This window comes from Hesperophylax consimilis, chromosome 3 (assembly GCF_061612785.1).
Source record: "Hesperophylax consimilis isolate HC1 chromosome 3, BYU_Hcon_1.0, whole genome shotgun sequence".
NCBI lineage: Eukaryota > Metazoa > Arthropoda > Insecta > Trichoptera > Limnephilidae > Hesperophylax > Hesperophylax consimilis.
This window is the reverse complement of record NC_142838.1, coordinates 37,846,577-37,868,513: the sequence shown is the minus strand read 5'-3', so window position 1 is coordinate 37,868,513 and position 21,937 is coordinate 37,846,577. Positions and strand designations below refer to the sequence as shown.

The window sequence follows — 21,937 nt, the reverse complement described above, 5'->3', positions numbered from 1 at the left end:
AAAATAACGGTAATTTCCAAGACGTCATTTCGCAGATTGAAGTTAGTTGAAGGTTTTAGCGTAAATATTTTGAATTTTCTTTCACCCATCTAAAAATAATGTTGCGTGCTAGAATTCTTCAAGGTGATAAATTAATGCCGTGTTGTGTTAAAGGTTGCTCAAATGGATTCGATAATCCAGTGCTAGGAAGAAGCACCAAGAAATACGTTTGTTTGTGTGTGCCATTTCGCGATTGAAATAAAAAATACGGTACTTTTGGGATTAAAAAATAATGCGTTGCCAACGCTTAATCTTCCAATCATCATAAAATATCCGGTCTATCTCCACCAATTGAAAGAAGGACCCGATCACGTTGTTAAATACAGGTACTAACCTCTCGTTCTTTGATACAATGTTCATGATTCCTGAATGTACTTCATTGGCTAATAATTTGATTAATTTTCCTTTTCAGACCTATCCGTATTCCGACGCGATCTTATACCACGTATTAGGAGACTAAAATTGATAAACAAAGCCACGATTACATCAAACAAGTTCATTTAAACCTCTCCAGAATTACATCATGTAAGTACCAGTATTTTCAATGATGTTTGCTGACGACAAAGCTGTGAAAATTATATGAAACCCTTGCAGGAGAACTTGAATAACTTCTAGTGCTATTTTGTGTATATATTCTTGTATTTTTGTGCAAGGTCAAATTAAATCCTATTAAGTTGTTGCAGTAAGACAGAAATCCTGGGTTCGATTCCTAGTTACTTCCCCACCTTCCTCTTCCCCATCTCCCTCCCCTCCCCAATACCCTCAGCCTCACAACATACCCCAATTGGGGATGCCATAGTCTCACTGGCTCCAGACGGGAGCAGTTGGGACTCTTGTGCGGTAATACTGTAAAAAAAAAAAAAAAGTTGAGACCGTTACTTTTTATTTTTTTGTGTCTTGTTCTGTTTCATGTTTTGTTTAGATATATTAGTATTATCTTCTACTTCAATGATAAATCAATGCTCAATACATCGGTTGTACTGACCCTGTTTTGTATTACTGTCCATTGTCTTTTTGAAAATAAAAAATATTTTGATGTGTGCATAGCTGTGGGTTTTTTTTATTTTCCTTTTCCTGCATTCCAGTATTTTTTATTATATAATTTTTTTTGGCTAGTGAATGAACGATGTTAGCTGGGTGCAGGTATATTGTCTATGTTTGCCCTTTTTTTAAATGACCTTGAGATTTCTTTATGGTCCACCATATATTTACCTGTCTGGACCAAACGACCGTTTTATCTGTGGTCGTCTGTGGTTAAGGGGGTGACAAAATGGCGCCATACAAAAAGCCCGAAGATATCGATCTAGAGAGTGGTTTATTTATGCTCTACGGGCAACAAGAACACCAATGACGTTAGCTGTCAGAAATCTTTCTCTTCTGTCGATTATCGCTTGTCATCATTTTCAAAGTACTTTCGGCCAAAACGCTATTTCTAAATTGTATCTAGATCGCCGCCAGATTTACTGTTCTTCTCAATCCGTAAGTCTCTAGTTACCCCGCATCTTAACCTCAACAAATTAAAACATGTTTGTGCAACCTACCACACATAACATGTTATTATTAAAATCAATTTAAATCATTTATGAACATAATGGCTTGCTGATATTATTATGTATCCGCGCATGCTCAATTGATCTATCTGGGGTTTCTATCTTAATCTCAATTGTTTTATTGTTTGTTCAGAACGGCAGTTATACATAAGTGGTTCAAGAAATCATTAGTTGAAATTTCACTTTTTCAACTATTTCACTCTCCTCTATTGTGACCCAGCGGTCGGTTATTAATAATTGAACGGTGTGTTAAATAACGAGTTATTTATTCAATTCATTACAGAAATGATCAATAACAATTAAAGCTCACCACTCATCCACTTTCATTTTCTCTGAAAAATACGTCCTTTAATTTTTATGGTTTTAATCACTTTGTCAATATTAAAGAAGATTCAGAAAATGATAATAAATAAAGGTTTTTAATTTTCAGTTTCTTAAACACTATTGTACTAGTGGTGATTCTACTTGTCCGAGACGGCCCAGTATTTTCAAAATGCCTTTTCAATACCCTGCAGCACGTAGAGATGACACCATCTTCGATGAATATCACGGGACCAAGGTAAATTATAATAGATAGGATTTGCCATCGCAAAAGCACGGCTGTGGACAAAAATAATTAAACTTAAAATAGTGTGTAAATATTCAGGATCGCTGGCCATGCTTATTTAAATTATTGTAAATAGCTGTCATCCCATACAGTGAAAGCGAATTTTAATTTTACTTATTTGAAAATTAGAATGTTAAAATTAAAATTTCCCAAATGCAGATAGTTGCCTTTTATAGTAATTAAGATGAATCAAATAAATCGTATTAAGCGTAGCCAGCGATCCCGAATAATTACCAAATAGTGTTATACAAACGCTGTTCTCAATGCAAACAGGCAAATCTCATATTGGAAAATATTTAGGAGAGTCAAAAAAAAGGTTTATATTTACCTAATTCTAATATTTTTTTTACATGATCGCTAATGTGGTTTAAATTTAACTATTTTTTTACCCCATTAGCGAAACTTTTTATTACTAGTGAAAAAAACACTAGCGTTTTTGGGCTCTCCTAAAACAATTCCAAATATGAGATATGCCCTTTTATATTGAGAGCGACAAATAATGTACTATACAATGTCGTTACAATACATCTAGACTTGTTATTGTCTCACAAACTGAAGATAAAATGTGGCAAGTAAGAAACACTATTATTTTCCTTACTTTCCTTAGAGTAAATTCTTAATTCAAACATTGTCCGCGGATGACAAAAATAGACATTCAAAGATAAAATTAAATAAACAATAGCAGGCAGCGTTTTCATATATTATTAATATTTCATTGCGTTGAATACTTCATTCTGTATCATGGGTGTGTCTGAAAAACATGATATGCTTACTGGCTTACACGAAATGAGACAATCTAATGCTATCAGGTTGTCCTTCTACTTATGTGTTGCTACGTTTGCTATCTACTTTCTCTAATGGCGCTGAAAATCTTCAACAGGGAAACAATGGAAATAATTGTACTTTTTAATAATAATAAAATAATTTGTGTGTATTTAGGAATGAAATCTTATTTTAATTTTATAAGCTTTTACTAGTGTCTGCCGAGTAATGAAAATATTTTCTCATCACACACAAAGCCATTTTGGCACTTTTTAATACAATTTACTTGGAGGTAGCACACAACCTTACGCGATGCGTGGCAGTTTAGCACTAAAACTACGAAATCGAAAGCAATAGCCTTGCTTTTGACTTGCCACTTTGAGATTTATATTTTTTCTTTTCATTTCCAAGAATGGTATTCATTCTCATGTTATCTTTTTTTCCCGAAAGTAAGGTATTAGGTTTTTAACATTGTGTCTTAATTTGTTTAATCGCAGCCATTTAGCAAGCTTTGCGATATCTTTATTCACTAGAGCTTCAAGTTTCAGATTTTTACAATGATAGTAAATCACAGTATCATCAGCTTAAAGTTGAAGTTTTCCCGAGATGCCACATTTAGTTACATCATTTATAGTAAGAAAAGTAGAGGTCCAAGAATCGAGCCCTGTGGTGCTCCACATGTAATTATGTAAATACAAGAATACCAATTCCGACAAATGTTACATTATAATAACAAGATAATATGGTGTTAATTCTAACAACAGCTTTCGCTTATAAAAGTTTTTACCAAACATAAATTAAAATGTTTTTCCACCTCCTCCATTGTAAATAGTTGTTTCTTGTAGAAATTTAGTCGAAACAAAATGTTATTTCAATAATTTGATCATATTAATAGTATACGGAGTACGTAAATTTGAACATAAGTTTTTATCTTTTTAGTTTTCTGTGATAAATCTATCATAATCTTTATTAGAAACAAACAGTACATAGATAAAATGAGTGCTAAACACTTTACAAGGTTTTAGAATTTATTACGAGGATCGATACCAATGACATATTTCTATCAAATATCTGGTTAGTAATTTCTGGTTATTACCGGGGGGGGATTAGTACATTTTATGATTGATTTGAGGTAAAGATAGATAAATAAACAAAATAGGTAAAAATAGATAGATAAACGGTATTATAAAAATATATGTGTTGTATAAATGGGTTCCATGACAACTCAGCACAATGGCAAATCAATACTTTGAAAAATAATAATTATTTTTTTGGTAAACTAATGTTTAAGACAAGATTTTTTTTATGCATAGCTCAAAGGGTAACAATAATTTTTATAAGCAATAATTATTAGCCTGAAACACTCATCCAATTGAAAAATCTCCTGATAAAAGATACATGACGCTAACGGGACTTGAACACGTGTCCTTTCGATTGCCGGTCGACAGCTCTGACCACTGAGCTATGGCGGCAATGTGGATGAGTGTTTCAGGCTAATAATTATTGCTTATAAAAATAATTGTTACCCTTTGTGCTATGCATAAAAAAAATCTTGCCTTAAACATTAGTTTACCAAAAAAAAAATAATTAATATTTGACAAGTTCAAGTATCTTCACCAAAAAATGTAGACAATTTGTCTCGACGCCATCTAGTGAGAGAGTTAGCACTTACAATGCCTTTCTCATATAAAATAAAGTTGGTTGTTTTCAGGTGAAAAAATGTAATAAGCAGTAACTGTTGAATGAAACACTAGTAGATATATATTGAATTATTTCGCGGATAAGAGATAAGCCGCCATAGCTCAGTGGTCAGAGCTGTCGACCGGCAATCGAAAGGACACGGGTTCAAGTCCCGTTGGCGTCATGTATCTTTTATCAGGAGATTTTTCAATGTGGATGAGTGTTTCAGGCTAATAATTATTGCTTATAAAAATACTTTGAAAAGTGATATATGTATGTATAAGGACGGGTTGTTTCGGAGAATTTGAACAATTCATCAAATTTCAACGTTCATTTACGGGTTCTGTGAAAATCCTATTCAAATTCTGTTATTATATCATTATAGGCTATTCTTGAAAATTAACTTTGAAATTTGAAGAATTGTTCAAGTTCTCCGAAACAACCCGTCCTTATAGTCATAAGTAATTTAAAAAAAAGGATTTTAAACCTAATGGGTCCTACAGATCATTCAATTTGGTTGAGCGGTTGTATCAATCTGGTTGAGTTGAATGTAAAGTTGAACCATGTGGAGATGCGTTGTATGTAATAAGGTGGCTTGGCTATCAAGTTGAACGGTTGTATCGCTAGAGCATCCAACCACCACCCAACCGTCCAACCAAGATGTATCGTCGGTAGCCTGGCTGAGCAGTTGAACCAACTTGACTATGTCTGTGTAGGGAGCCGTCGTGCGACGTCATTTGTGAGCGTATTTATTAACTAATTTACAAAAAAATGCCAGGCTTGACTATTGAATGTTAAGTTTAATGGATTTTTTGACATTATATTACAGCAGTTCAAATGTATTGAAAACGATGCGATGAATGAAACCGTAAAAAGCTTAATTTTTTTTATTTTAGTAACATCATATGACTGAATTTCTTGCCATTTTTGCCCTCGTTTGTCTTTTTCTTTCCGTGTTAATAGTTAACAATGCTACTAGAGCGATCACAAATTTATTGTTTTTTTTAATAAAGTATGTGGCATGCTGCATTTGTTCCCTAGAGGAGTAACTGACGAAATTGTACTAATCATTGCGTCGTCCGAATGTTATACTCAACGGTTGACACACATTGCACATCCCGGAGTGATGATTCTCTCAGTACCGCCGTGGTTAAAAATCACCATTCAGAATGGAAACATTGCTTGAAATGGTTTAGTGGGGACTGATGTGATGTGCTGTTATTTGCAGATAGCGGATCCGTACCGCTGGCTCGAGGAGCCCGAGTCGGCGGAGACGGCCCAGTTTGTGGATGCGCAGAATGCTGTGACGCGGCCGTACCTGGACGACTGTCCTCACAAGGCCAGCATTAACGCCCGCCTCACGCAGCTCTGGAACCATCCCAAATACTCGTGTCCCTTCAAGAGAGGCGACAAATACTTCTTCTTCATGAATACGGGCCTACAAAACCAAAGGTAACAAACACCACTGAACAGTGGCGGTTTTCTCTAACCACTCGAGCGATTAGTGTCATATATATATATATACCATATTATTTAATTAGTATGGAAACATACGAAACTGATTACTGCGGTTTAGAGCCAATGAATCCAAATAGATTTCACCATCTTTCCCATATTTTTAGGTTCTATAAATTTGGCACATTATGGCAAATGATCACTCAAAACATTTTTGTGAACCTGGCAGATTTGGATGTCCGCATACAGGGCAAGGTCAAGGTCAACTGCTGTGATTTTAACTGTCGAGCACTGACGGTCATGTTGTTATGCTTGTCAATTTATCTAAATTGCCTAAAAATCTAAAATACATCTCTGTGATCATATTTATTGCATAAGTACTTTTTTCTATCGATTTTCAAGGTCTCTTATTTATAATTTTTAAGATACCTATTTAGCAAATATAAATTAGAATATGGAAATAGATTAAGGTTAGGTTAGGTTGCATTTCAAATTTATTAACCTGTTAACCGGGCAATTCCGTTTTGAATTACGCAGCATATAACTGGCGCGAACTCCTTCACTAGGACGTATCAGTACGTCACGCCCGGAGGACGTAATTTCATATTATTATTTTTTTTTCATTTATGCATTATAAAAATTAAAACATCGAATTAAAAAAAATAGAAACTTTACAAATTATAAAGATTACAAAAAATATTACTTAAATTATTAGGAAAGAAAGTATTAATTTATTTTAAATTTAAAGCAACCCAATTTGTGATAAACTTATTTTGATATCAGAAATGAACGCATCAGCAGAATGTTGCCTGCTCATTAAATAATAATAATAATTTCATGTTGACTTGACCGCCAGTTTGAAGGGCCATTAAATGTTAGTAACTATTTATTAAATTTGCAATGTCTTCTAGTGTCCTTTACGTACAAAATTCCCTGGACGAGGAGGCGCGAGTGTTCCTGGACCCCAACACGCTATCAGAAGACGGCACTGTGGCGTTGTCAGGCTCGGCCTTCTCGGAAGACGGCAAGACCTTCGCGTACGGCCTCAGCGCCAGTGGCTCCGATTGGATCACCATCCACATCAAGAATGTTGAGACAGGTATGCAACAATAAGTTATCTTATAATTTAATATTTCTCTTAAATAATAAACTGTTAATATTCATGGTGGAATTCTACTGTAAATTCTACCTAGAATGGCTGAGAAAAATACCTTAACCTCTCAGACAAAGACTTTTATTTACTATGTGTTCCTTTGAGAACTGTCAAAACGTGATAATTTTTGTGTTATTTACGAGTTTTGCTAAAAGCTTCATAACTCACGTTTTGGGAAACGTAGCCTCATTCTAAAAAATGTTTTAGAAAGATTATGAAATCCACTATCGCATTGTGTTGTTATACGTAAATATTTGCATTTCTAACTATACATTTTATGAAAACGTCAAAAATATGTAAAAATCGCTTACCATTATTTCAAAGCCGTGAAAAATGTACTTTTTTTTCTGAGTGTCATAAAGAAATAACACTTTATAGATTGAAGAAATATAATTAAAAACTATTAGTCACCTCAAAATACCGTCCAAATTAATGGACGGTTAATAAAAAACAATATTTTTAATAAATTATTTAGAAACGCAATAAATTATGAACGAACAAGATGACAGATTCAATCGGCTTAGATAATTCACCTCTACGTTCCATAGATATTCTTGAATACAGACGCGTAGCGTTATTCATTATCGATACTCTGTTTTTTAAATCATGGCAATCCGTATACTAGTGATGGAAATAAATCGATTTTTGTAAAATCTCGCGCGTTTACGTGAAAAGACGTTCTAATGTCTTGACCGCTATTATCATATTTACGTCTTTTGACGTTCTAATGTTCTGAGTGGTTAATATTGAAGAGATTTACTGACAGAAGTGTGTTATGTACGTGTCTGTTTTCCCAAAATAAGCAAAAAAAATCTTTGAGGTAAATTTGAGATGGATGCATTAACAACTTGTGATGAAAATTGTATTTTTGAGTAAAACGAGTTCAAAGTTTCTTGAAATGCGTAGTATTCACTCGTGTTCACTTAGTTTTCAAACTTTTGCATCTGTAAAACTTACAAAAGTCATTTTTACCCAGCGGATAAAGAAGGGATTGAAGATACCAAAAAGGCGATGGGAGCAAAAACAGCTTGTGAGCATTTTAATTGTTATAGCGTCCAGCTCCTCAGTTGTCAAACATTTTACAATATCGAAATGAACAGATAATCTATTTCCCCTGTCCGGGTAAATTTGCAAAATCCGTATGCTTTCAAATCAATATGGGTCACCCTTCTTGGGATTATAATTTTTTGACTGCACTGGTTTCGGCATCTCACATCAGTGGCCGTATTCGGTGCCGTACTTACATAATAATAATTTACGTAATTGGTTTTCAGGTGAAGATTACCCCGAAGTTTTGGAGAAGGTGAAGTTTTCTTCAATCTCATGGACGAAGGATAATAAAGGAATATTTTACGGGGTACCTAAGCAAGTTTTTTTCATAAATAAATCAATTTTCTAGAAAGTTTTACTCTTCAAATTAAAGTACTCTCTCAATAATCTGCCACTCCAAAATACACTCTCCCATTAAGAAGACTATATTTTGTAAACTTATTCAAATAAAAAATATGGCAGGATTAAACTAATCGAAACAACTAACGTTCAACAGTTGCTAGAATACACAGAGGACTAACAATAATAATTGATCCTGGCGACCGTGAGACCAAGTCAGACGTGGGTATAGCAACTGAGTGTATAAGTGTAAGAAAATTCAACCCATCTCGTCGGTGTACAAAGCTTGGCGCTCGAGTGTACGCTTGTGGTTGACTACTGAATTTGATTTTAAATTTATTTATTGATTTGAAAGCTAGCAATTTGTAAGCAAGTTTGTATAATTTCTGATTATTCTGTAGCGTTATCCCGACCAGTCGGGTAAGACCGACGGCTCCGAGACTCAGGCCAACAAGGACCACAAGCTTTACTACCACATCGTGAACACTCCTCAGGCTGAAGATGTGCTGGTTGCTGAATTTCCCAACGAACCTCTTTGGCGAATGTAAGTACAGATCACCAAGTTCTCCCGTAGTTGCCTATCGACAGTCATTGCTGTTCTTTCCTGTCTCTAATTTTGATTAAACAATTGTAATCATCGATACAATAAATCGTAATCATCAGTGATTGAATGATTGCAGTGGTGCGGAAGTGAGCGACTGTGGGCGTTACCTGATAGTGACTCCGGTGAAGGATTGCCGGGACAACTTGTTGTTCTTTGCGGACCTCTCCAAGTATCCCCAAATCAACGGGAAACTCGAACTGACGCAGTTTGTTTTCAAATTTGAAGCTGACTATGAGGTGCGTACATTCATTAACCATTGTCACTTATTTATTTAAAAAAAAAAAAAGAGATACATTCCGGTGTTATGAATAACCTGACAATATTTGAAAATCTCCTACCACCACCACAGTAAATGGAAAATGTTGCTTGTCTTGTGATGGAGGACTTAACGTAAAAAAAAATCAAAATGACGTTGATTGTCCATTTGATGGCAATTTTATATTTGAATTACTGTAATTTATATACAACAATCTAATGATTCACATCGTAATACCAATACCTGACCAGAGTTCGGCTAAATAATTGTACATATTACACATCGATAGAAAAAAGAAATGGATTTTAAAATTTGTTTTTGCAGTATATCACTAATGAAGGATCCAAGTGCCTTTTCCGAACAAACAAAGATGCCCCCAACTACCGCCTCATCACCATAGACTTGGATAATCCACAGGAAGAAAATTGGACAACGCTTTTGGCGGTGAGTTTAAGTGTATTCTAATATACTTTTGGACTATTGTGGTAATTAATTATGCATGTTATATTGATTTTATTTTGTTGTAGGAACACTCCACTAACGTTCTAGACTGGGCTGTATGTGTCAATAATGATAAACTAGTCATCAACTACATCCAAGATGTGAAGGTGAGTTAATTGAATGACTCCTTATTTTATAGTGTAATCTTATGTCCGTTGCCACAAAATTTTGAGGATGATGAACTAAGCCAGAAAGGTTCCGATTGCGATCAGTGGCAACGAATGAGTTAAATTGGGTACGGGTACAGGTACCGCCAACCTGAAAACCATTATTTTTTTGATAAACAACTCTTATGTAACCCTGTTTTTAGATGGTTCCGTACATTTTGGTGTGCCTGAGTTAGAGTGTATTTTCTTGCCAAATTATCATGAAAATTAAATTTTTGTTGATCACATCAAAAATCTTAGTTATACAGTAGAACCTCGTTAATTCGAAATCCACGGGACATCAAAAATCAAATTTCGAATTAACGAATTCCCACGTAATTCGAAATTTTATTAAAAAAAAAAAAAAAACGCTGAGAATAGATTTTCTCGGCCGCCTCTTCAAATCCGGGTGGTATTTTAGAAGTAAATTCGTATTAATACCAATTATTTCTTTATTTTCGGGGCCGATTACCGTAGTGGCCGGCCCTTTAAATTCAGATATTAATAAATTCGTAAAAATGCTATATGTTTACGCGTAAATCGAGTTTTCATGGCCGATTTCGGTCGCGGCCTACCCTTTAAATTGAGATATTTGGTGTAAACTCGTAAAACTACGACATATATCCGCGTAAAACGTATTTTCTCAGCCCTTCAAACTCGATAATTGAAATAAATTTGAAAAAATACGACATTCCAGTGTAAATCGATTCAGATTTACAAAATAATAATACTAATTAGGACGATGTATAACCATGTAAAAATACATGTTTCGGCGTTTTACTGCCACGGCTGACTTTTAGATTCAGATTTACAAAATATAATGATTTATTTTCGCAAAAATCAAATTTTTTTGAATTACACGAACAAATTTTCGTGCACGGACAAAAATAAATTACGAATTAACGAATTTCGAATTAAAAAACCATTTTGTATGAAAAAAAATTTCTGCGGAAAGTTTTTTGGCGAAAATTTCGAATTACGCGTTTTTTCTAATTATCGGGGTTTGAATTAACGGGGTTCTACTGTATTTCTAACTAAAAACTCGAGCGTTTGCTGATTTTTATAAATTATTAGAGTGAATTTATTTTAAACTTCCCGCAATCAGCTAATATGTTTAGTTAGTGGGATTAAGCTTTTATCAAATACCAAAAGATGTCACTAACGTTCCTCTCATGGAATATTTCACATGTTTGCATAATTTTTGTATTATTGATTTGTACATAATATGTATTTGTACTTTTCAGAGTATTCTCCAACTGCATTCGCTTGAATCGGCTGAATACCTTAAGACTTTCCCCCTTGAAGTTGGAACGATCGTGGGCTTTTCAGGCAAGAAGAAGCACACTGAAATATTCTACCAGTTTGTTTCCTTCATGACTCCGGGAGTTATTTACCACTATGATTTCAATCAACCCAATGCAGAACCAAAAGTTTTCCGTGAGGTCACAGTGCCTGGACTTGATTCTTCACTATACGAATCCAAGCAAATCTTTTATGAAAGCAAAGACGGAACCAAAGTACCAATGTTTATTGTGTGTAAAAAGGTAAGCCACATTTGCATCTGTCTTATTTTTATTTGCTTTCACAAACAAGTTTTCCAAGCACCAATCCTTGAGCACAGTTGATTTTCAAAATCCTTAAATACAGCTTTACTTCATCAAATGATTTTGTGCTTTTTACGGTCACATCTGGGGCCTTAGCATGAGAAGTCGATATAGCCCTATAGCAATACGATATCGTTAAAATACGTCATCAATGAGCACTTAACGACATATGCTAGCACGATCAAAATATAACAACCGACGATTGTTAAAATTCCTTGTCTATGGTCAAAGTAGCGACGGTATCGTTAAAATTGCGAGCATGAGAATGTGATAACTTCCGACCGACGGTTGCTAAAAGCCCGCCGAATATAACGTGGGGTCTTGAGTGTCAGTTAAAACTTTGGTTGGCTGTCGATATACGTATTTTTTTAATAATGTCGTTCATTATGCAAAATTTCTGGTTCAATGAAAGGAGGCAGGTTAGGGAAGATCGTAGGATTGAAAGGCGTCGTTTACGCGATCAATTGAATCCGTTCGAACTTGCAGAGACGGAATTCAGACAATTGTTTCGAATATCTCGTATTATGGCTAGAGATCTCATTGATCAATTAACTCCTTTTCTAGTGTCAAAAAATACATTAGGACTTCCAGTATACATTAAAGTGAGAGTATTAAATATTATTGATATCTTAGTAAAACAAAAACACAATATAAATCTATCCACCACTGGAACGACCACGTGAAATAAATAAATTTGCTTCGATTGCTAGAGATTTCCAGATGATAATTTTTCGCCGACATTTAAAAAATCATAACTTCGAATTTTAACATGGAAACATAAAAACTTATTAAAGTGCTATATAGTCATTATTCATTGACTATATAGCACTTTACCTGTATTTATCATAATATCAGCATTTTGAATATCTTAAAATACTGCGTATGATTGAAATATTAGTAAAAATAACTTCAAAATTTTGACACAATAGAATGTAAGTATATCTCTTTGATAATAATGGAAATTCTTTCACATAAAAAGATAAATAAATAACTTACCCAGCTACCATTTCTTGCGACATCGTAAAATATTAAAAAAACACGGCGGTTACAATGGTCACGCTTGAAATCTGAAGTTTGACGTCTATCCAATTCATAGACAATTCCGTCCCAGTATTGCCAGCGTATATCGATTTGTATTTATTGCCTTATCGATGTCGTTAGAGATATCAATAGCGTTCTCATGCTAGGGAAGTCATTATAAAATCGTCGGTAGATACGCTTAGCAATCCGATATCGTTAAGTTCGATCGATTCTCATGCTAAGGCCCCTGGGGTATTGAGTTGTGTTTCTTTCTTATTCTCAATACAATGTTTCAGACAGCTTTGCAGCGTCCATCCTCGAGACATATGTGTAGTTGCATGTTTATTTGCGCATCACTGATACTGTGTCACAATCAATATCGTTAATATGGGTTAACTTCAAAGCTTTCTGAAATTTTGGCTCAAGAAGGTGGAGGAAGAAACAAGTGAAACCAATGACATTAAATAACTTACAGACATGTTGTAGATATCTCAAAAGTGGCAAGCAAAAGATACGGCAATTGCCATCCTTTCGGTTTAGTGCTAAACTGTCAAGCATCGCTTGAGGTCATGCACTATCTCTAACCAAATTGCTTAAATAAGTGCCAAATACCCTTGTGTGTAATGAGAAAGTGAGAAAAGCCAAGGAATAACATTTCATTATTAAATTAATGCTATTTCCTTAATAAATAATACAATTATTTCCCGAAAATTGTATGTATCATTAGAGAATGTGAGATAGCGAACGTAGCAACAGATAGTATATGAGGCGTCTCGTAGAGCGTCATATTTGTCTTAGTCTAAGCGAGTAAGCATATTGTTATCTCAATCACACACGTGATGTAGAATGTTGTATTGGACGCAACTTTTAAGTACATAAACGCTGCCCAGTCCTATATCTATTTCGTTAATACACACATATTCATCATGTCTACATCTTCGGATGATCTAAGATTTGTGTTTCAAATTATAAAATATGGGCAATTAAATAAATCGGTATTTCATGATTTTAGAGGCAAGTTTGGAAATTATTTGTGACTTAATTATAATTATTAAGAAAAATAATCTTGCCTTACTATGCAAATATAAAATAAAAAAATATAAATTCTTTCTTTGTCATACGAGTCGGTATCAGCAAGCAGTCGACACCGAAGCACTTGCGCGAAAAAGTAAAGCTCGCTACGGTTTGCAGCGCAGTCATTGTGGGAATTTCTTCACAGGGTTTTCAGTTTATATTGATTGCTTACCGATACCGGCCTAGTGTGATGTCGGCTTAAGTATGTTTGTTTCTTGTCACATTTTGTGAGACAATAACGTGTCTATATGTTTTTATTGTCAGTGGGAATTTCTTCACAGGGTTTTCAGTTTATATTGATTGCTTACCGATACCGGCCTAGTGTGATGTCGGCTTAAGTATGTTTGTTTCTTGTCACATTTTGTGAGACAATAACGTGTCTATATGTTTTTATTGTCATTGCTTAAAACCGGCCCATTTCAGCTAAAAATCTATGAAAATTCTCTTTATTCGTATCTTAATATTGTGTTGTGTTATTGGTGATACGTAATGTATGATTTAATTTCAGGGTATTAAGTTAGACGGCACCAACCCAGTTCTTCTGTATGGTTACGGTGGGTTTAATATAAATATTCAGCCAACATTTAGTGTGACACGACTTGTGTTCATTCAGCATATGAATGGAGTACTCGCTGTCCCTAACATTAGAGGAGGAGGGTAAGCCCCTTTATACTTTCTTCCTCCCCGCTTTGCACATTAAATACCTATGTATATCTCACCTCTTAACATTAAACAGGCGTGCCTTGTAATAACCACCTCTTAGGTTATTATTACGTAGTGAAGTGGTGTTAATATCCACTTCACTATGTAATAATGGAGTATTAACTTTTTGCACTCCTAATTTTTTTTTTAATTACCTACTACCAACTCCTTAATTAATTTACAAAAAAGGGATAAAAAGTGGCCTCAATAAAAAGTTGAACAAAAATTTTTAAAATATGTAATTTTTATTACTCTTTCTTTACATAGAGTACAAAAAACATAGAAATATATAAAATTAACAACTTAATATGCCCTTATTCACTTAAACTTTTTCAGTGCTTTCTCGGCCACGAAATATTTGCTACTAAAAACAGTAAAAACAAATGTAAATACACAAACAGAACAAAATATTATGTGATAACAAGTGAATAGGTATAAGAATCCTTTGTTATGTGTTGGGAGAAATCCCTCAGCGCTTCCTATTGTTACGCAGGTAGACAGGCAAGTACCTACCTACTTACATGCGTCGCAACCTTCATATTCAAAAACTTCAATGTTTACAATGTACAGAAACTATATTCAAAAAATATTTTATTTAAACTGAAAAAAAACATATCCGAATACTCCACTGCCCAACATAAATACACAACCAGGGCAAAAAGCGAAAATATCCTGATTACTCCCAGTTTGAACACATCCTTTGGACAGAGAAATAATAAATTCCATGCTATAAAATTGTTCAATGCTCTACCAAATGAAACCAAAAAAATAAACGAAATGAGTATATTTAAAACAAAAGTCAAAACATGGCTTAGAGATCAAAGTAATAATCAACTTACAAACATTATGAAGACAATGTAAAGACAATTCAAAACTAAATACAAAAATTTAAGAAAAACTACAGGCCGCCTCAGAACAGGAAACCCTAGTGAGGAGGACTGTGAAAAAAATACAAAAAATATACTTATATTATACTTTAAACCTACATAATGTACAAATTTTGCTATTGATATTAATAAAAAAAAAAAAAAAAAAAAAAAAAACCAAATAACTGCGCAGTGCATTTACAAGGTTAAAAATAATATGATTTTAAAAATTATCTAAAAGGCGAAACTTGACGAGATATATGTATTTTGCGTATTCGGAATATTCAGAATGAGATATAAAGTGTTTAAAAGAAAAAAAAATACATTTGATAATTTAAATTATTTTTCGAAATTGCGTTACTATAATGTCGAGTATGACTCGACATAGGAGTTGGTGTAAGAAATATAATGTCGAGCCACACTCGACAAAGGAGTGGTAAGGGTTAACCGCTTGAATGCCAGCATATCGCTGGCGTATATACGAGCACCTCAACTGCACTTCACTCAATTTTATGGTATTTTTTAAGATTAAAAAATGCTCCCAGCCTAAAAATAAAATATATTTATTCGCTTGGCAAGTAAATAATGTATCTTAATATTATTCTATCTTGTCGCTTCGTCACATGCAAACATATTTATTTTATCTTTGAAAAATTTCGTTGCCATTGTGGAGGACGTTGCTTCATCGACCTATTGCATTATAATATTTGGCTAATTTATATAGCGCCGTTTTCGTGAGAAATCACCTAAGGCTGAATTATATGTCATATTACTACATATTATTTTTATTTAGAGGAAATTCAGAAAAAAAAATTGTATGGTTTTATGATAATTTAATACCATAAAAATATCTTTGGATTTTATTTAACTTTTTTATTTAAAATGAGGGATAAAATAATCATTCCTCTGAATATAAGTAGTTATTCTGGGAAAGTTCTTATGCAATATATGTACATAAAATTTTGATTATCTAAACATATTATCTAGTAAAATACTACAATTTACAATAGTACAATAGTATCATCTTCAAAATTAGATCAGTAATCCTACTTCTGTAATAAACATAATGACAGGTTAGTCAGCCAAGTGGTCAAAGCGTAGGGTTCAATCATGTGCTAGCTAAGTCCCTCCATCATTGCACAAACCACATATTCCCACTACATATTATAATGATTAAAGTAGAAGGAATACAAATATTATCACGTTATTCGTAACTGGAGATGTTGAGATTCTTATTTTTTTTATTTTTAATGATAAACAAATGTTTATAATTTAAGGTTTTATGCATAGCACAAATATATCAATACAAATTGAAAATATCTCGCGAGTAAAAATAAATGCTGTAAATAAAATATAATAAGCAGTAATTGTTGATTGCAGTACATATTGAATTATTTGGCGTGTTGGAGATAAGCCGACGTGGCTCAGTGGTCCAGAGCATCTGACCGGACATCAGAAGGTGCGGGTTCAATTTCCGTCGGCGGCATTTATTTTTACTCTTGAGATATTTTCAATTTGTATTAATATTTCAGGCGACTAATTATTGCTTATAATAATATGTTGAGATTCTTTCTAAAAACAAAAAAAATGTTATTGTTCATTAATTAAGAACTTTTTCCTTTTTGATCACAGAATAGAGAAGAACCCAAGAAATGCCTTCCATATAGATTTGACTGAAAACCAATGTCGCCACTGACTTATAGTTCCTTTTGGTTCTAGCCCTTTTAACATGCGCTCTATCTCTCTTGCACTCGCCTGATATCATAATATCGCCATCCCATTTGAATTTTAAGCGGAGAATACTCGGACTTCTGGATTTCGAAACACGCCCACACGGCATTTCTTATGTTCTTTATCTCTGTTTTTGATCATGTCAATGCTTGACACCTTTCGATATTTGTTTTTTGTACAAACCTGAATTGTATGTTTATCAATTGTATGATTTTTAGAGAATATGGAGAGCGGTGGCATAACGCAGGCCGTCTGTTGAACAAGCAGAATGTGTTTGATGATTTCCAAGCCGCAGCGGAGTACCTGATTGATCATAAGTACACCAATCCCAGTCTGTTGACCATCCAGGGGGGCTCCAACGGGGGCCTCCTGGTGGCTGCCTGCATTAACCAGCGCCCCGATCTCTTTGGGGCCGCCATTGCTCAAGTGGGGTTAGTCACAACTACTATTTTTATAAATGTAAGCTGTATGGTAGCAACTATTTGTTGGTGATATCTAATGGTATAGATCCACGATCATTATAGTCAAGGGCAATTTTATTTTTTTACTCTTTTAGGTACCCATGTCATCAACAATCGTTCTCTTCTTTCTCATGTGTCTTGTTTGAAAATGGAAATGGGTCAAAACTTTTCCATTTGAAAATGTAAAATGGTTTTAGAAAAGCATTTCAAATGCAAAATGCAAAATACCTATTTTCAAAATGCATTGAAAATGCAAAATGGTTTCTCAGGTCAAACAATCAAAATAATTATAGAATTTTTAAACAATTTTGTCATTTAATAATGGACATCAATGTAGAACAAACATATTACATGATGGTAAATCCAAAAACACCACAACTACAGATTATGAAACCACTAAAAATTTGCGCTGGACTAATGTTGCCAACGTAAAAACATAGAAACTGCTATCTAACATTTAATATTACAGCGTCATGGCCCTATGTTCAATATTTGAATCAGTATGTTTTGTAATGGTATCACTCAATTGCCAGGGCTCCTACCAGGGAGCAACTTGACAAATGTAAATTATCTCTCATAGCGAGGTTGAGGACCGACTGATATTTGGGGCTTATGAAAAAAAGATGAGTGGAGATAGTAGAAAGAATGTTGCAAAAAAGCATTTAAAATGGAAAATGCAAAATGGAAAATACCCATTTGGCATTTTGCATTTCCATTTGAAATGGATTTATTTGAAATAAAGCACATCTCTGGACGTCACATATAATCTCTCGCTAATAATAATATAATGAAGTTTGTAGATGTGTAATTCTAATTTCAAATATACTTCACAGAAGATAAGTAATAAAATGCTAGCTTCAATCTTCAAGTAGTCGACCGATATCGTTGAAAATTTCAAAGTTTGTTCTTATTAGTGCCAGGAGTGTTTTTTTTTTTCTTGGTTTGAATGGTAGAAGAGGTCGGGGACGCCCGAGGAATACTTCACGCAATATCTCTGCACCCGAATGAGATACGCAGTCAAATTAAAGTTGATGTAATGTAGTTTTTTAACGGTAACATTGTGGTATACAATAATGAATGGTGGAAGAAAGAAAAAAGACATTAGCGTTAGCAATAGGCCCGAGAAAGAAATTAGCAATAGCGAAGCATTGCTGGGTCCACTAGTATTATATAATTATTCTATGTCATATTCAAATTGAAGTTTCGTCGATTTTTTTGTGAAACTAGCTCAGACCCATTCAAAATCACGGCATAGTCTGAATTCTCGACAAATCATTTCCAATTTAGATAATTGCAATAAAAATAATTTTCTGTCAAAAATATTATATTATAGGTAGTTATTTTATCACTTGTCTGAATTCATTAAACAATCAGTTCCAATTTTGAAAATGATACTTAAATTCAATGCAAATTTGAATTCATTGAACACACATTACGGACAACCGAAATTATTATGTTTGATCAAATTTCATTGCATTATAATTTTAATAATATTGTTTTCAATATTTTTGCAGTGTTTTGGACATGCTAAGATTCCACAAATTTACAATTGGCCACGCTTGGGTTTCTGACTACGGCAGTTCTGATGAGGAAAAGGATTTCAATAACCTCATCAAATATTCGCCACTGCATAACATAAAGAACCTCAAAGAATCTGGTGAGTAATTTATTTAATTTCCAATGCACACAAGTTGTAGATATTATAATTCAAAAATTTGGAGTAAGGGAACCACATACAATCACTAGATCTTCCAAGCTAAGGTACATCCAACAAGCAAAAATGAACACTACATTTGAACAGAGAAATTTCATTTTCTACTATGTATATTAAACTTCGTAATAAATTACCATTCTCCTACAAAAACATTACATTAACCCCTTCAGGCAAATTTTTTTGGTTTTGCGAACAAACAGCTATTACCCATAGAGTCAATTTGTTTGCTTTTGCGAACATCTCATATGGCCTCAACGAAATCGGAGCGTCTCCCTTACTGTCATGGTTAGAAATATGTTCTAAACGGTGTTACAAAAAGAAAACACTTTGTATAAAAATCTTGAAGTTAAACACAGAAGAATTAAAATGTACACCTCTATGAAACCAAAGTTTCTGACTTTTTGACAAAGCGATGTTATTATTTATAAATAATTTTTATATGAAACAACTAAAAAATGAGGTGACAGTAATGTTTATATCTAATACATTTGTTTAAAAAAATGTATTTTTTTTGTTATTACTAATTTTAGTTCAGTGTTTAGACCAAACAACGTAAGGTGACCCATTTTTAAAAGTTTTTATCTTTGTAATAAAAATTGTAATATTTCACAAATGATGTTTATTTTTAGTAGTAAAATTTGAAGGCGTATTTTATCGCCTTTTAAAACTCAATTTTTAGTTTTAGACACTATCAGAAGTATTCAATTTATTTGGATTTTATTGCAAAGCAGAAATATTTACAAAATCACCGACATTCTGACAGCGTCTTCTTTAAATAGTATTAAACAATGTCGAAATCCGTGTCTGTCTGTTTGTGCACTTAGTTCTTCTAAACTACGCAACGGATATTGAAAGGGTTTTAACTATCATTTAGAGAATTTCTTCCGGAAGGTTTATATATACATAATAAATGCGTATTATATTTGAAGATAGTAGAGAAAAGTCGATGTTTTGTAAACAAGTCGAAAAAATAAATATTTTAAGGCACTTACATTGCTAACACAGGCTAAACCTTATGAGATACATTAAAATAATGTACTATGGAAATGTATATCTTAAAAAGGCCTACTGAAAATTCCGCAATCGTATATCCATCTCCTAAGGATAACTCCCAGCAACGCTGGGAACACGTCAGCTAATTAAGAAATATAAATGATTCTGAGACAAAATATTACAACGGAACCAAAACTAACAAAATTAATAAAACGACCAACCAAACAAAAATATACATTGAAACAAAACATCTTGTAACCTTATCTTATAAATTCTAACCATTGTAGAGGGCCACCAATATCCGGCTACCCTGGTGCTGACGGCGGATCACGATGACCGCGTGGTGCCGCTGCACTCGCTGAAGTACATCGCGCAGCTGCAGCACACCGCCAGCGGCGCCGGCAAGCAGCGCAACCCACTTCTGGCTCGCGTGGACACTAAGGCCGGACATGGGGGCGGCAAGCCCACTGCCAAGATCGTAAGGCCACCCTGCTTAAACTACTTATATGCTGTCTACCATTTTCTGCATTTTATGTTTTATACAATAAGTATTTCTTCTTTGTGGATGTTTTATTCAATAAGGATTTCTTCTTTGTGAATGTTTTATTCAATAAGGATTTCTTCTTTGTGAATGTTTTATTCAATAAGGATTTCTTCTTTGTGAATGTTTTATTCAATAAGGATTTCTTCTTTGTGAATGTTTTATTCAATAAGGATTTCTTCTTTGTGAATGTTTTATTCAATAAGTATTTCTTCTTTGTGAATGTTTTATTCAATAAGGATTTCTGCATTGTGGATTAATAAGGATTTGTTTATTACTTCCAGATTGAAGAGCACACCGACATCCTGTGTTTCATGGCCCAGTCGCTGGGCATCCAGTTTGTTCAATAAGACTGCATTACTCGTAATGTTCTTTTACCAGATGAGATATAAAACAGTACAATAAGCTTCTTGTATTAATCTAGTATCCTAAGATACCTGACACCCATGTAACAAAGCTCCTGTATAATTAAGTTTGTATGGCCATGTATACATATCTGCATTTACTAACAATTATATGTAATTTCTAATAAGTGCAATCTTTTTATTTACCCATTAATAGAGTGTTGTCTTTTCATATATTAAAAATAATATTTAATAGGTACCTATAGACTTTTAGATATATGATGATGTATGAATGTGACGAGTGTGTCGAGATCGCGTTATTTGGTGCTCCATCCTCTCTGCCTACCCCTGCGGAAAACTATCTGATGGTATTATAGTCCGTTGCCATGACTGATATAGTAGGTACCTATAGACTTGAATGTCTGTGACGATGTATAAATGTGATTGAAACAAGTGCCAGTTGTTTGGCGCTTCATCCTCTGATCTGACTGATGGTATTATAGTCCGTTGCTACGACAGAAATAGTACCTGTAGACTTTTATGTATGAATGTGATTGAAGCAATAATTGTGAGAATGCACTATATTTCGTTTTCATTCACAGCAAATTTAAAAAAGTCTATTTTTAAAGAGAAAATCCGAAAATGAGTTGATAATAAAAACAATGGTAACTTTAATAGAGTTGTTTCATATTGGAGGTAAAGGAACTTGTGGGGAATTTGAAAATCTCTTCATATCTTGCGGGTA

At 33.8% G+C, this 21,937-nt stretch overlaps 1 protein-coding gene and 1 non-coding gene across 3 annotated transcripts; both read left to right on the top strand.

Moving 5' to 3' along the window:
- The first annotated feature begins 1,350 nt into the window (after window positions 1-1,350).
- Window positions 1,351-21,372, top strand: LOC149425434 (prolyl endopeptidase). Of its 2 annotated transcripts, XM_089651120.1 has the most exons (16): window positions 1,378-1,518; window positions 1,723-1,833; window positions 2,020-2,148; window positions 5,867-6,090; window positions 7,005-7,192; window positions 8,521-8,603; window positions 9,037-9,179; window positions 9,316-9,475; window positions 9,820-9,939; window positions 10,023-10,103; window positions 11,387-11,686; window positions 14,349-14,497; window positions 17,358-17,570; window positions 19,115-19,257; window positions 20,595-20,785; window positions 21,133-21,372. In XM_089651120.1, exons 3-16 carry the CDS (start codon window positions 2,083-2,085, stop codon window positions 21,196-21,198), a joined length of 2,127 nt encoding a protein of 708 aa, XP_089507246.1. In that variant the 5' UTR covers window positions 1,378-1,518; window positions 1,723-1,833; window positions 2,020-2,082; the 3' UTR covers window positions 21,199-21,372. The 2 variants fall into 2 exon arrangements, with proteins under 2 accessions (XP_089507245.1, XP_089507246.1); XM_089651119.1 differs by lacking the exon at window positions 1,723-1,833 and having other exon boundaries at window positions 1,351-1,518.
- TRNAA-GGC (transfer RNA alanine (anticodon GGC)) lies at window positions 4,750-4,822 on the top strand. The gene has a single exon. It is a non-coding gene; the product is annotated as a tRNA-Ala (tRNA).
- Window positions 21,373-21,937: the final 565 nt, after the last annotated feature.

Coding starts and splice junctions, on each gene's coding strand:
- LOC149425434 (XM_089651119.1), top strand. CDS start 1,387: ATGACGTTAGCTGTCAGAAATCTTTCTCTTCTGTCGATTATCGCTTGT. Junction 6,091..7,004: donor ACGGGCCTACAAAACCAAAG/GTAACAAACACC, acceptor AATGTCTTCTAG/TGTCCTTTACGTACAAAATT. Junction 9,476..9,819: donor AATTTGAAGCTGACTATGAG/GTGCGTACATTC, acceptor TTGTTTTTGCAG/TATATCACTAATGAAGGATC.